Source organism: Chrysochloris asiatica, unplaced genomic scaffold (genome assembly GCF_000296735.1).
Source record: "Chrysochloris asiatica unplaced genomic scaffold, ChrAsi1.0 scaffold00062, whole genome shotgun sequence".
NCBI lineage: Eukaryota > Metazoa > Chordata > Mammalia > Afrosoricida > Chrysochloridae > Chrysochloris > Chrysochloris asiatica.
The window spans coordinates 8,132,638-8,147,596 of record NW_006408580.1 but is presented as its reverse complement, the minus strand read 5'-3'; the positions used below and the strand labels follow the sequence as shown (position 1 = coordinate 8,147,596).

Sequence of the window (14,959 nt, the reverse complement as noted above, 5' to 3'; positions counted from 1 at the left end):
TGTTGTGGTGGTTAAGTACCGTCACTCTGTTTCGACTCATAGCGACCCTGTATAGGGTTTCTGAGGAGAGGCTGATGGGTTTGAACGGCAGACCTTGTTGTTAGCAAGTCTAGAGCTTGTCTTATAGCGCCACATTAGGACTCCAATCTTGTATTGTTTGCTCTTATTGTCCTTAAATGCCATCAAGTCGGTTCCGACTCATAGCGACACTTTAAAGGGTTTCTTAGGCGTGGCTGGTGAGCTTTAACCACTGATCTTGAGGTTCAAACCGACTTTGCAGTCCAGTGCATTAATCCGTAGCGCCATACAAAGACTCCTATCTTGTATTGTTGTTTGTTGTTGTTAAGAACCGTTGAGTCGGTTCCAACCCATAGCGACCCTATTGAGTTTCCGAGGAGTGGCTGGTGAGCTTGAATCGCCGACCTTACGGTTCAAACTGACTTTGTTGTCCAGCGCATTAACCCACAGTGCCATACCAGGACTCCAATCTTGTATCAGAAAACTATATTTATACTGGAAAGGCAACTCACACACAGACACACAAGCACAGGCATACACCCACAATTTCCAGTTCTCCCCAGACCTTTTGAAGTCTACATCCTTCTGTCTTCCAAAGGCACAAACAGTTTCTACGACTAAAAGCTCAACCAATATGGATGGTGGCTGAGAGCTCCGCCTCTTCTGCTGCCGTTTGAATTTATATTACGTTAAGCCCTGCCTCTTATGAACTGAGTTTTCCAATTTTAGAAGGGTTTTTGTTGTTGTTGTTGTTAAGTGCCATCGAGTCGGGTCTTTAGTGCTCATTTAATCATTTCTTATATAAATTTAGGTTTGGGGGTTCCATCTGTACCCCCCCCCCTTTGCCACATCTCTCCTTAATGACTTATGTTGTTGTTGTTGTTATGTGCCGTCGGTTCCCACTCAGAGAGACCCTGTACAGGGTTTTCGAAGCTGTAAATCTTTACTGGAGCATAAAGCCTCATCTTTGTCCCACGGAACAGCTGGTAGTTTCGAACTGCTGTCCTTGCGTTTCGCAGCCCGATTCGTAATCACTACGCTGCCAGAGCTCCTTTTAATGACTTATGAGTGACATATTAGGTAAACAATAAGGTGAACAGTAATCAATATGAAAGAATAAACTCTGTCTAACTTTAAAGGTCGATGTGGGGAAAGAAGTCAGAGCCTAGAGTGTGGGACACAGAAGTGGCTGGTAAATGGCCCAGCCCTACGGATGGACGCGGCAACATCTCATTCCCCTCTGAACCCAAACCTCTCTCTCAGCCACCTCATTTTGTTCACATTTGTTCTCCACTGCTCCTTATGTCTGCCCTCACTTGCCAGCTTTTAGTCAAGGTGCTCTCCCCAAAGACCTGATGGATACATCTCTCCATAAACCGAATTTGTCACCATAGATATAATTAGTCATCAGGACAGCTCACAAGTGGAAGGACTCATGTGTATTTATAAACTGTCACGAAGTGGTTCAACTATCCAAGAAAGAGGTATATAATTTTAACACATAGAGATACATGGTCTTGAACATAGTCTTTTCTTTACCCTTATTTTCCTACACAACTTGAGTTCCTTTGTAATTCATCTTTCCGCTTATCCCTTTTTGGGTACCCTGTCTTCACTTGCCTCTCTTCCTGCCATTCCCCTGGAGGGTTGGAGGTATAGTGGGCGTGCACCTCATTCTTCACATCACACACCAGCACCTTCCTTAGACCAGTGTTTCAATAAAGGGCCCCAATGTTCCAGAGTTGTTGCAGACCGTGAAGGCCTGGTCAGAGGTTCGAGGCCCTATGGGCCCGAGTGTAACAGATCTAGCCACCTGGCAGTTAATAACAAATTATTTTTATTAATTGCAGACATGAAGCCCTTGATATACACAGATAAATGTAATATTTTCCTAAAAGTCAAGACTGTAAAATTCTAAACAGGCAAAGTTCTTCCCTCAGAGAATTCATTCAAGGTAAATTGGGTGGCTCCCTGGTTTGTTCCAAGGACAATAGGAATGCCCTCCCTAAAGTATTTCCAGGTGCTGCCTATTCACCCAGGCACCTCTTTTCCTGAAGAACCTGGGCTGGGCAGCTGACACAATAGGAATCCTCTTGATCCTCCCTTTCCTCCCTCCATTTGAGGCTAGGTGCTAAAAGATATGTTAATTAAGCTTGAGAAACCAAGTTGCTGTAGTGAGATTCGAACCTGCAAACTATGATGTAAAGTTGCCTAAATGTCTGGAAGAATAAGATTGACAGCTGTATCTTGTCTTAGTCCCCTCCTAGCTTTGTGTAAAGTACCTCCCCTAAATAAAAGGAAGGTGCAGAACGAATCCAGGTGCATTACGACTGGCAAGGCATGCGTTAGAGCATGCAAGGGGCACAGTCCAGCCTTGCAACTATACTGCCTGTTTAGCTAAGATGTTTACTATGCAGGATATTACAGCCTTCGTGGCTGAGATGTTTGCAACGCAGGATCTGCCTGATGCCAGTCCAGCATTCACTCTGGTTTCGGAGTGTCTCTTTGTCTCTCTGTTTGTATCTCTGTGTCTCTTTTGCTATCTCTATCGCCGCTGGATCTCCCCTCCTCGTGAACCAAACACTCGTGAACAACACAACTATGTCGAGGCAAGTCCCCGGCACAGAGTAAGACAATAAAACTGCATAAAGCATAACCCAATTAAAGCAAGTGTGATTTATAGATATTATTTAACTCTTTATCCTCCTGAGACTACCTGGTGTGATTGATAGACTTGCTCCCCAGGATTTTCTTGAGTGGAATATTTACAGAAGCAGATCTCTAGGATTTTCTTCTGAAGCACTGTTGTGTGGTTTCTAACTGCTAACCTTTAGTTAAGTAGCTGAGTATAAACCATTTCCACCACCCAAGGACCTTCTTCTGAGAATCTGGCTGTTGCTAGGTGTCACTGAGTCGATGGTGACTCATAATAACCCCATGTGACGGTGTATTATTACATCATAGGGTTTCCTAGGCTGCAACATTTATGGGAGCAGTTGTCTAGGTCTTTCTTCCATGAAGTTATTGGTGTGTTTAAAATACAAACCTTTTTGTGAGTAGTCAAGCCCTTAATCGTTGCATCCCAAGATGCCTTCTTCTGAGGTTCAGTGTAATTTCTCATTTGAAGAAAATATAACCAACCAACCTCTGAGCATCATCTTGTGGAAAAGAATTCTCCATGTTGACAGCACTGCTGCCCCTCCCCCACCCCAATGCAGAACCATTTGCTTTTCCCTCCAATGTTCCCATTTGTCTGTGTTCCTATCCCCGTCTTGTGAGTCCGGCTGATTTTCCCCTTATGTCTTCTCCTCCCCCCACCTGAGCCAAGTGTGAGCTGAACTTCCTCTTCTCCTGAACATGATCAGGTCATGGGATCTGGACGCCTTTTGTCCTCACCTTCAGACAGAAGGACCATGGAGGACAGTAGACCCCATCTGAAGGCATCTGAAAACCGCTTCTTTGCTGTCAAATTCTTTATGAAACTTTTATTTTTAAATATAGGAATTCTTTGTCCAGAACCTTACAGGATATTCCCTAGTAACTTCAGACCTCCTTTGTGGCAGAGGTTATATCCCATTCATCACCTAATAGAGACTACTGCACCTAAATAGGTGTTTGGTGATTGTGTGCTCACTTTCTGGAAGTGCAATGGCCAAATAATGCTACTGTCATCAAGTGGTGTCTTTGTACAAGGGAATGACTCAGGTTTCTTACTGACATACCCAGAACAGGGGATTTCGAGGGGATACCATGAGGACCTTGCACATGACGATGTGCAGCAGGGTAGAAACGTGCCCCTACATTAGGAAACATTCTCCTTGGAACACTCATACTTCCCAATTGTGCAGAAGAACAGTCCCTGCTCTGTCATTAGGTTGGATGTTCATTCTTTGGAAGAGGAGCAGTGGCCTGAATAGAGCTAATGTTACATAGTAAGGAAAGACTATAATTGTAATATATTTTACAATAGTAATATTTAACATTTAAGAAATAATTGAATATATCCAGTACTTGACAAATATTGTCAATTACAAGAGGGCTTCAAACAGTCAATGAAAAAATGGAATTGAAAGGCAATGGAAAATTTCACCATCTCTTTGAAGCAACCTTGTATTATTACTAAGTGCACTATTATTTTCTGATAAGTTACCATTGAGGGAAACTGGAGTACAGGATACACATGATCTCTCTGTATTATTCTTTGTGGATATACAATCATACTGGTATAAATCTAAATTTTAAAAAGGAAACAGAGGGCACAAAAAAAACCTTGAGCCTACTTCTATGTATGCATATTCAAAAGCTATAATCATATCAAAGGTTACACATGATTCTGTGATGCAACAACCCTCAATTATTTTGTCAAAGCTAATGATGTCAAATGATAATAGCAATTGATTTAGCAACTTACGGCAGTTGAATTCTATTTCCTGTCTATAGCACTTTGCTATTCAATCTATTTTCTCCACATACTAGAAGACTGAATATTTATGTGTAAATATTAATGTCAAGTCTGCTCACCTAGTGTACAAAAAGTCACAACAGGTTTTGGTGTAATTTTAAACTGATAATTCATGAAAAACATCTATTTTTGATGACGAAACCTTCAGTCATTTTTTTGTAAACCTGGAAAGAAAAGCACCAGGAATTGTAATGGTACTAGGCCAAGGACATTAAACAATGATTCTTATATTCCCTTTCACTTAAACAAATCAAGTTGAAGATAAGTGTTCAAATACTTTTCAGCCTGAATATTTATCAGTCTGTACAACCCACAATGAGCCCTGGAAGTTCAGTGGTTAAGCATTTAGCTGCTAACTGACCACTAAGATGAAACCACCTTCCCACTGCCATTGAATTAATTCTGACTCATGAGTCACACTGCTTCCCAAGAATTTCCGATGCTGTAAATCTATACAGGAGCAGACAGCTTCATCTTTCGCTCACGGAGTAACTGATGGGTTCAAACTGCTGGCACTGTAGTTAGCAGCCCAACGTATAACCCACTAAGCCACCAGTAAAGATTACAGCTTTGGATTACCAGGCAGGTCTACTTTGTCCTATAGAATCACTGTGAATTGGAATCAACTCACTGGCAAGGCATATACAATCCACTATACCAATTGCATTTTGATTTCTTAATAACCTTTCTATAAAGACTAGCACATCTAAAACAGAAGATAAAACTAACTTTAGTCTCCCCTCTAAAGATATTATGAAACCTTTAAAGCTTAAAAAGCTATATAATAAAGTATCTAAATTAACCACAATATTTATCAAAGTAATGCAGTTTTGGACTGATGACACCTCTATTTGTTTTGAGGACCCAAGAATATCAAGCAGACATTTTCATCCTAATCTATTCTTCTCTAGGGTTACTATTTAATTCTTACAGTACAATTGAACGACTATGTATTTCATTCAATACTAGAGGCAGAAATGGTAGACAAGAAGCTGTGTATTATAGTGAGCAGGTTTTAGCTGCCAATTAGTTGCAGCTTCGAACAAATGCTTTCTAAGAATCACATGACTTGGCTTTCAGTTCATCACTGACAAGCCCTTCTTTGGATTCTTCAGTTGTAGGGTGTTCTTCATTTGTCGAATACGGACATTCTTCATTTTCATTCTTCTCCTCTTCGCCTAGGCCAAGTAAGTCTTTTGAAATCAGTTGCCTAGCTAACTTGAGGTTCAGTCCTTCATTGTAATGAAGCTTCCTTTTCAACTCAAACTGCCTTTGCTTCTCGTGTTTGGCAAGTAACAACTGCCACTCTTCCTCCCTTAAGCTCCCTTCTTGCTCCACCTGATAGTTTGAATCGGATGTTCCACAGGCTGCTAGTTTCTGCACTAAATATTCTTGGATCAGTGCTTCCTTCATCTCAGAGCTATTCACTGTACCTGCACCCTCATCTGGCATAGTAAGGTAGGGAGTGCCGGGCTCATTTACCTTCATTAACTCGTAGTCTTTATATGATAGGCGGTATGTCGCCCGGATGCTCGCTTCGTCCCACTTCTGGGATTTCTTTCTCCTAACCTCTTTGATAGCTCCTCCGGGCTGCTGGGCGGATGCTGCCACAGAAGAAGTTGAAGAGGTTGAAGAGAGTTTGTTCTTGAGTATCCCTTTGATGGGCCTGTGCGAGGTGGTTGAGGCTGCCATGCCTCTGGAGCTAAGGGCCGCGCTTGGCCAGGGCAGCTGAGCAGCCGGCGGCCGCGCTCTGTGCTGAAGGGGCAATGCCAACTGTCTCAGCGATAGCTATGGCTTGGGGTTTTAAAGGGTCCCCATGGCCCCAGTGCCACAGGATCATAATTGTTGCTACAAACGACATCACAATTGCTGTCTCTGACATTGCCTTCGTCATCGTCACCGTCACGGCTGGTCCCAGGCTCACCCTAATGGTTTGTTTTTTTCCCTTTTCTTTGCTTTTTCAATAGAATAAGATGGAACAGCACCACATTTTATGCCTTGTCTGTGTACAGGGAGGCTATTTAAAATGTACTTCTTACTGTGGGTCACTGTCAAAAGTTAAAAAGTTACTTCTAAGGAACCCTGGTACCTAGTGGGGGTTGAGCTGCTAACCACAAAGTCAGCAGTTCTAATCTACCAGCCTTTAACACTCACTGCCCATGGTTCTTAAAAAGTAGCTTTGGTAGCATTTGTTGTTGTTGTTGTGTGCCGTGGAGTCGGTTCCGACTCATAGCAACCCTGTACAGGGTTTCTGAGGCTGTAAATCTTTACGGGAGCAGAAAGCCTCATCTTTCTCCCGCGGAACAGCTGGTAGTTTCGAACTGCTGAGCTTGAGGTTCGCAGCCCGATTCGTAACCACTACGCTATTTGGTAGCATACGGGCTGCTAATCTCACAATCAGCAATTGGAAATTACCAGTGGTTCGGCGAGGGAGAAAGACGAGGCTTTCGGCTCCTGTAAAGATTTACAGCCTCGGAAGCCCTCCACAGGGTCGCCATGATAGGAACCAGCTCCACGGCAATTCACCACCACCACCATGGGTCCTTAAAATCAATACTAAATCCAAAACAGGCCCCAAAGCAGCTGTATACTCTGCTTAGGTCTCTTCTGAAATAGTTTCCTCCAAATGCTCCCCTTCCTCCTTTTAGCTTTATATTCTGATTTCTCAGTTCTGGCGTCTGTCTTGTCTCAAGTGCTTCCTGACATCTCAAACGTTACTGCCTTTTAGGACGCTTTTTGTGACACCCCTGCACTCCCCACCAAAGTAAGATAGACTTCCCTGTGCTGTTACAGCCTCGCCTGATTCTCCATTACAACACTCAGAGTTCTTTGCAATATAGTCTGCTTATATTTGGTGGGCGAGTCCTTGGATGTTGTTGTTAAGTACCGTGGAGTCGGTTCCGACTCATAGTGACCCTGCACAGGGTTTCTGAGGCTGTAAATCTTTACAGGAGCAGAAAGCCTCCTCTTTCTCCCGCGGAACAGCTGGTAGTTTCAAACTGCTGACCTTGCGGTTCGCAGCCTGATTCGTAACCACTATGCTACCAGAGCTCCTTGAGTCCTTGGATAGTGCAGTTGATTAAGCACTCTGCAGCTAGCTGAATGATTGGTGATTTGAATCTACCCACAGGCATCTCAAGACCGGTCTGCATTTGCTTCCAGAGGAACAGCCTTGAAAACCCTATAGAGCAGTCCTATTCTGCACCCATGAGATCATCATGAGTCAAGATCAACTCAGTGACAAGATCAAAACTACATGGTAAGCTCCAAGAGGAGAAGGAAAGTGTCGCTTTTGTATACTCTCTCTCTAGCCTTGTATCTACATAGCATGATGTTGTATTTGGCACTTAGTAGATATTATAAAAATATCTGTTGAATGAGTCATATAATAGATGATAGGGGAGTTTTGGTGTGATGCTATAGGATAAGCACTGGACTACTAACCGTAAGATAAGCAGTTGAAATCCATCTGCCACTCTTCAGAAACCTTATAACCAGGTTGCTATGAGTCGGAACCCACTTGACAACATTAACAACAACAGGTGATAGGGAACTCTGAGAATGCGTTGTAAACGCGGGATAAAAGGTGTTTCAGAATTGTTACATTGTTGTTAAGTGTCATCGAGTCAGTTCTGGCTCATAGTGACCCTATGTAGGGTTTCCAAGTAGTTGTTGATAAGTGCCATCGAGTCGGTTCCGACCCATAGCGACCCTGAACAGGGATTCCGAGGCTGTAAATCTTTACAGGAGCAGAAAGCCTCATCTTTCTCCCGCGAAGCGGCTGGTAGTTTCGAACTGCTGACCTTGCAGTTAGTTCGCAGCCCGATTCATAACCACTACACTACCAGAGCTCCTTTCCAAGTAGTAGCTAGTAGCTTTAAGCCAAAAACCTTGTGGTTAGCAGTCAAGCGCTTATCCTACAGCACCACACCAGAAGTCCCAAAGCTGTTAGAATTTGTCCAGTCAGCCATGTGAGGAAAACTCTCCACATGTAGAATTTGGGCGCTTTTACAAGAAGTGATTTATTTTCTGCCCCTCACAAGCCACATCTTTACATGCAGCACAATTCTTCTAAAAAGAAAATTAAGACCAGTTTCACATTTTTTTTTTTTTTCTTATGATAGCATTTTGCTTCTCTTCTCCTCTCCCTCAAGGTCTTTCTGCATTTTAGAACACAAAAGCAAAAGCATGAAAGAACCGTAAAACTTTACAAGAGTCTTAAGCACCTTAAGTTCAAGTCGTCCTGCAGTCTCCAAAGTACTACTAACTTCAGGAAGTCTACAATCACTTTAAAAGTATGGTATTCATCCCAGAAAAAGAATTTCCTAGTACAATACTCTCTTTAAAGCTGCTTTCAGGGATTCAAAAGCATTCAGGGATTCAAAAGCTGATATTCAAGGCTATAGGAAAACCCTCCGGTATGCCAGGAAAAATAAAACCTTCATTATTCATAAACTTTGTGCTGGCCTTTTAAAGAGCCTAAATAAAAGGCATCACAGACTAGCACAAGCACAGTTTGTCCTTCTGGCTAGTAGACACAGTAAACTTGTGCATGTTTTGCTGTAAACAGGATGTTAAGGGAGATGCCAGTTCTAGTGCATTGAGGTTTTCTTTTTGTGTGTACACAGAATACACTCCCACATACTGTGATCTGAATATATAAGCTGCTCAATATATAATGAGTTAGTGATCCAACAGTTCTTGAATTTTCTGAAGCTCACCATTCAGTAGTACAATGACGATTCAGACTCGGGCAGGAGCACTGTGATGTGTGACCTATTACATGGGCCATAGACAGAATCCTTTACAGAATGAAATTGCCAGGCATTACAGATTTCAGTTGTACATTATTTAAAAACAACCCCTCTTCACCTACTATTTGCTAATTCTCCGTTTAATCAAAGTCACTCTAAGACAAAAAAATCTTGAGTTCTTGTGTCAAAGTAAAAATGATCAATGTAGTCAAAACTGAAGGATATGCCTCACTACCATAAACCTAAAAATTAGAAAAGATGATTATTCTTTCCAACATCCTGCTGGATGTTATTGTACTAAGACAAAGGCTGAACAGATGTGTTTGGGGATTCAAGTCTTATCACTGACCACTCTAGGTACTCACAGAGTGCAATACTTACCTGTACAATGCTAGGTGTGATGTGTGCATGAATGCACTACAGGCACACACACACACACACACACACTCTAGGGAAGAATAAAATTTCTCAATGACATAGGAAAGTTAGAAACATGTAGAAGTGTTCTCTTTCAACACATACAGATATTTAGTGCTATTGTATTTTCAATTGGAGAAGCTTTATTTTGGATGCACAAAAAAATGAAGTTGTATATTCAGTGGGCAACTCAGACACTGTTGCTGGTTGGCTTCTCAGAAGTGCCATTTAAGGTACCACACAAAGCAGGAGACGGAGAACAACCTGAAGTTATGGCAAGAGAGAGTCAGTACCCAAAGCAGGAGTCAAGTTTGGTCATCCTGAGTGTTGATTTTCTGAGTGATCACTTGTTTTGAAAATGGAGGTGAGGACTGAGACAAGCACATCTGTCTGATGACAAAGGAAACAGGATACAAATGAAAATGTCTGATATTAAACATCAACTTTACCCTCTGTCAAGGATTAATCTAGTTTGGGAATGTTAATTAAAGAAAACTGGCATCTCTGGGAATATCTGCAAGGATTTAGGCAGAAAATAATGTCAGAGGTATCAGAAAATATGTCTTGTGAGGATTGGTTGAAGAGTTTGTAAATAAGAGAAAGGTTCTCCGGACTCCTTAAAGGGACACTAAGATGTCTTGTGGTTAGAAAACCCACAAGTTTTCTTGAAGAGGGGATAAGCTATTGACAAAGTAGAAAATGCTTTTATCAACATTATTTTGTGTAAAATATTATTAGGTTAGATTCCTAAAAATATTATTTTTGCTTTCAAGAAAATTTTAACAGGCCCTCACATCATAAGACTGAGGATCCCAGGTCACAAAGGTGGCGTAACAAGAATGAATGTCCCAAGCCTGTTCCTTATGTGGCCCAGTCTGAAATTAGAGAACATCAGGTATTTCAGCATGGAGTTGACATTGTCCCTTAAAAAATGTACCGGAAAAGGTTAAACAAGTTAGAAAGTCTTTATTCAAATGCTACTATAATAGAAGAGAAAGACTAAGTCTGATTTTAACTCCATAGAAACAAAGGGCAACACACTTTTTAAAGACTACAGTGTGATAGTAAAAAATACTAAAGCATCTTCTCTTAGTTATCTAGTGTTGCTATAACAGAAATGCAACACGCAGACAGTTTTAATGAACCAAAATTGGTTTCCTCACAGGTTAGGAGGCTGTCAGTCTGAAATCAAGGCCCCAGCTTTTGGGTAAGGCTTTCTCTTTTCGTTAACTCTAGGAGAAGGTCCTTGGCTTTTTTTAGCTTCTTTTCTTCGATTCCTTGGCAATTTTCATGCGGCAGAGCACCTATCTTCCCTCCTCCATCTTCTTCTTTGCCTCTTTTATATCTCAAGTGATTGCCTTAAGATACACTCTACTCTGATCTGGCATCATTAATAAACAAAGAAAATCAAATGGGATTGCATCCACAGTATAAGGTTAAGATTCGCAACACATTTTGTGGTCCACAATTCAATCCATAACTACAGTGCAGTGAATTACTTAATATGGTCCTTTTAGCCACAGTCCTCCATTTTGTGACGTCTTGTAAATCCTAGCCTGTATACCTGTGATTATGGCCCCCTTTTGGAGTGAAGTAGTCTCTTATGATAAAGAGGCAGCGCTAGGTTGGGATGTATCTTGAATGATGATCTTACTAGAAGTTGTAACAAGTCAGCACCATTAGTTTCCTTAAGGGTATGGTCTGCAACTAATATACATGAATACACTGGGAAAGTTGCTCGACACTCTGTATCTGGCTTATTATTCTCTGGTCTCCAGTTCATGGAACTTGAACCAGCAGCCTATCTGGCCCGATTCACCAGCTTCCACAGTCTTGTGAGTCAGAAGACTGTCATCTAACCTGTTAATCAACTCCATATAACTAAGGAGAATTCTCTAAACTGACATCTGACCCATGGATTTGGGACTTGCTAGACTCCACAACCATGTGAACCATTTCCTTGGCAGTGTGTTCTGTGAGACGTTGCAGATAATTAAAGAAGTCCAAGATGGGAGGTAGCTATTGAGGGAAGGAAGAGTAGTTGATGTTAGCAACAATGGAGTGATATAGCTAGCTAGTAGTTTGGAAAAATTGGACATTTGGGATATCTATAATCTCTGCCTCATAGGGACCAGCCTTGTTCTGATTCTTCAAAAATAAATTATTTTTGCAATAACATTCTACTCTTCCACCCCAAAATAATCCATGTCCTTCCCAAATACAAAGGACATTCACTTATGCCACATCACTACAAAATGCTTATAACATTCTTACATTAACTCTAAATTTTAAAAATCTCATCTTATGGATCGCATGATTCAGGTATGGCTGAAACTCGAGATGTGTTCCATCCTGGGCCAAAATTCCTCTCCATCAATGGACCTATGAAAGCTCAAATACAACTTATCTTCTTGAAAAGAATCCTCTGTTCTCTGGGACCATCTAGGTAAATACCCCATTCTCTAGACTGTTTATTGGCTACACTCTCTGGATTCTGGGTTTAGATCCCTTGCTCTTAGGTATCAGTCCCACCTTCTTACTTCACTTGGACGACAATTCTGCCCCCTTCACTTTGGGAAGCCCCTTTCTTCTAGTCCATTTGTGTGACTACTCTTCTTCCTTGGCCAGGGCAGTTCAGTTTTCCTGGCCCTTGGGGATGCCAGCGCCCTTATTTTGGGTGGCAACCCCAATTGTCCTAACCTTTGTGCGTGGCAGTTCTGCCTCCTTGACTTTAAGTGACAGTCCTATTCTCCATTTGAGCATGGCAGCCCCACCCCTACAGCTTTGATTGGTGGCTCCATCCTCTTGGACCACAATTTAGAACAGAAATGGTGGAGATCTGACTCTTTGAAACAAAGGAGGTCATATTTTCATCCTTGGAAATGGAGGCAGCCCTACCCACCATGGTCCCTCTAACTGTTTTGCTGATCTCTGAACTGTTCCTGGGATAGTACCTTCCTTTTTTTGGAGAAGAGATGGTTGTAACCAAGTTGCTCCATTGACCCATTTCTTGCCAGGAGAATTCCAAGAGGCAGATAGCTTTCCATTATTCTGCACTGTCTCTGTCCTTTTCTGCTGTGATGATTGATTAGATCCATCAATCATAGGCTTATTCTCTTGAACAAACTATTCAGTAGCTACATCCTTAGAGGTCTAGGACACTTGTCCTTAGACTATACAACAGAATTTTCCAAATTTTTAAGATCTGGTGTCATTTTAAATCCATCTCTTTCTGCCTGCAAAATACTGTAAGCAGCAAGGAAAAACCACACTGTCCCCTTTGAGATCTTGCTGAGAAATCTCAGCCAAATATCTAAGTTCATCACTTGTAAGTTCATCTTCTACCAAACATTCAAACATAATTCAGACAAGTAGTTTGCTACTGCCCCAAATGTACCACATTCCTTCCAGTGTCCAATCACATATTCATCATTCACTTTCAAAGCCTCTCTAGAAGTACATTTTATGTCCGTATTGCTAGCAACATTCTCTTCCTCACAGCTCTCAATTCTTTCTGAACCCTCATTAGAATCCCGTAATGTCTAGAATTTGACCAATAGTATCTTCAAGGCAAGCTATGGCGTTACTATGAAGCACATAAAAATAATAATAATAATAACCACATTAAGCACATAAGAATTAACCAATTCTGAAATCTCTTCCATGTTTTAGGCATTTGTTTGAGCAGCACCCCTAATTATCTCAGGACCAAATTCTGTCTTAGTTATTTGTTGTTGTTGTTAAGTGCCTCAAGTCTGCCCCAACTCATAGTGATTCTGTATGGGATTTTTGTTATAACAAAAATAGGGACTTGGTGTGGTGCTATAGGATAAGCCCTGGACTGTCAACAGCAAGGTCAGCAGTTCAAACTCACCGCCCTCTCCTCAGAAATCCTATACAAGATCGCTACGAGTCCAAATGAACTCAGTGGCACTAACAACAATAACAATATCAAAATATTACAAGTGACTGGTTTAATTAACAGAAATGTGTTGTTTTTTTATACTTCAGGAGGCTAGAAGTTTGAATTCATGGCACCAGCCTTAAAGGAAGACATTCTCCATGTTATCTGTAGAAGCAGGTCCTGTCTCTGTTCAGCTTTTTGGTCTTACTTCCCTGGCAATCTTCATGTGGTATGGCATCTTTCATCCCCTTTCTGTGTTTCATTCTTCTATACTCTTCTACTTATCAAATGTGATTGACTTAAGACATTACATACACTGATATGTTGTTGTTGCTGTTATGTGCTGTGGAGTAGGTTCCGACTCATAGCGATCCTGCATAGGGTTTCCGAGGCTGTAAATCTTTACGGGAGCAGAAAGCCTCATCTTTCCCCCTGTGGAACAGCTGGTAATTTCGAACTGCTGACCATGAGATTAGCAGCCCGATTCATAACCACTATGCTACCAGAGCTCCATACTGGTCTCTTTCATACAACAAAGTGAACCCTATTCCCAGATAAAATGTATATGTGTATGTATGTATGTATGTATGTATGTATGTATGTATGTATGTGTGTGTGTGTGTATACAGTGTAGAATTGTCCCATAAGGTTTCTAAGGTTGAAATATTTGTAGAAGCAGATTATCACATCTTTCTTTTGCAGAGCAGCTGGCGGGTTCAAACCACCGACCTTTCAGTTCACAGCTTAGTTCTTTACCACCAGGGTTACTGTACAGGTATAAAAGCTAGGATTTATAACACATATTTTTGGGAAATACGGTTCAATCTATAACAGATGTTAAGGGGGTATCTTAGTGATTTACTGTGTTTGCAATTAGGGTCACTTGAGTTGGAATGCTTTCTTTTTCAGTGACGAAGTTGCCTGGATCTTGTAATTGTCAGGGTTAGAGAGAGGGCGGGAAGAGATTCTCTGATGAGGGGCCTGGCTAATGTAAGTACCAAGGTGAGATGGAGGTCACGGGCATGGGTTCTGGAAGAAACCTGTATGAAGTTTAGCCAAGCTGAGAGGAATGTTAAGGCAATCTTGGTCAATATTCATACCACATATTTAAATGGGCTGAGAAAAAAATCCCCCTTTCATCTCTGCGTCTTTGACGTGTGCCATTATCAGTAGCTCTGTCCCCTTAGAAGTAAAAATGAAATAGCAAGACCATCTTTTTCAGAATTTAACTTGAATAGCAAGTTAAATTATGAGGTGCAAGTTCAGCTTTAGGTACAAGTGGAAAAGGTTTTTGGCAAGGAACCAATAGGTCATCTGACCAAATTTTGTAGTTGTAGATGAACCATAGTCAAATTAGAAAAACAATAATGGGATCCTGGGCAGCAAAATTCAATTTTGCCAACA

The 14,959-nt window shown here is 41.4% G+C and overlaps 1 protein-coding gene across 1 annotated transcript; it reads right to left on the bottom strand.

Annotated features, from left to right (window-relative positions):
• Window positions 1–5,533: 5,533 nt before the first annotated feature.
• LOC102814832 (type-1 protein phosphatase inhibitor 4-like) lies at window positions 5,534–6,172 on the bottom strand. Its single transcript, XM_006864294.1, has one exon. It carries the CDS (start codon window positions 6,170–6,172, stop codon window positions 5,534–5,536), a length of 639 nt encoding a protein of 212 aa, XP_006864356.1.
• Between the last annotated feature and the right edge of the window lie 8,787 nt (window positions 6,173–14,959).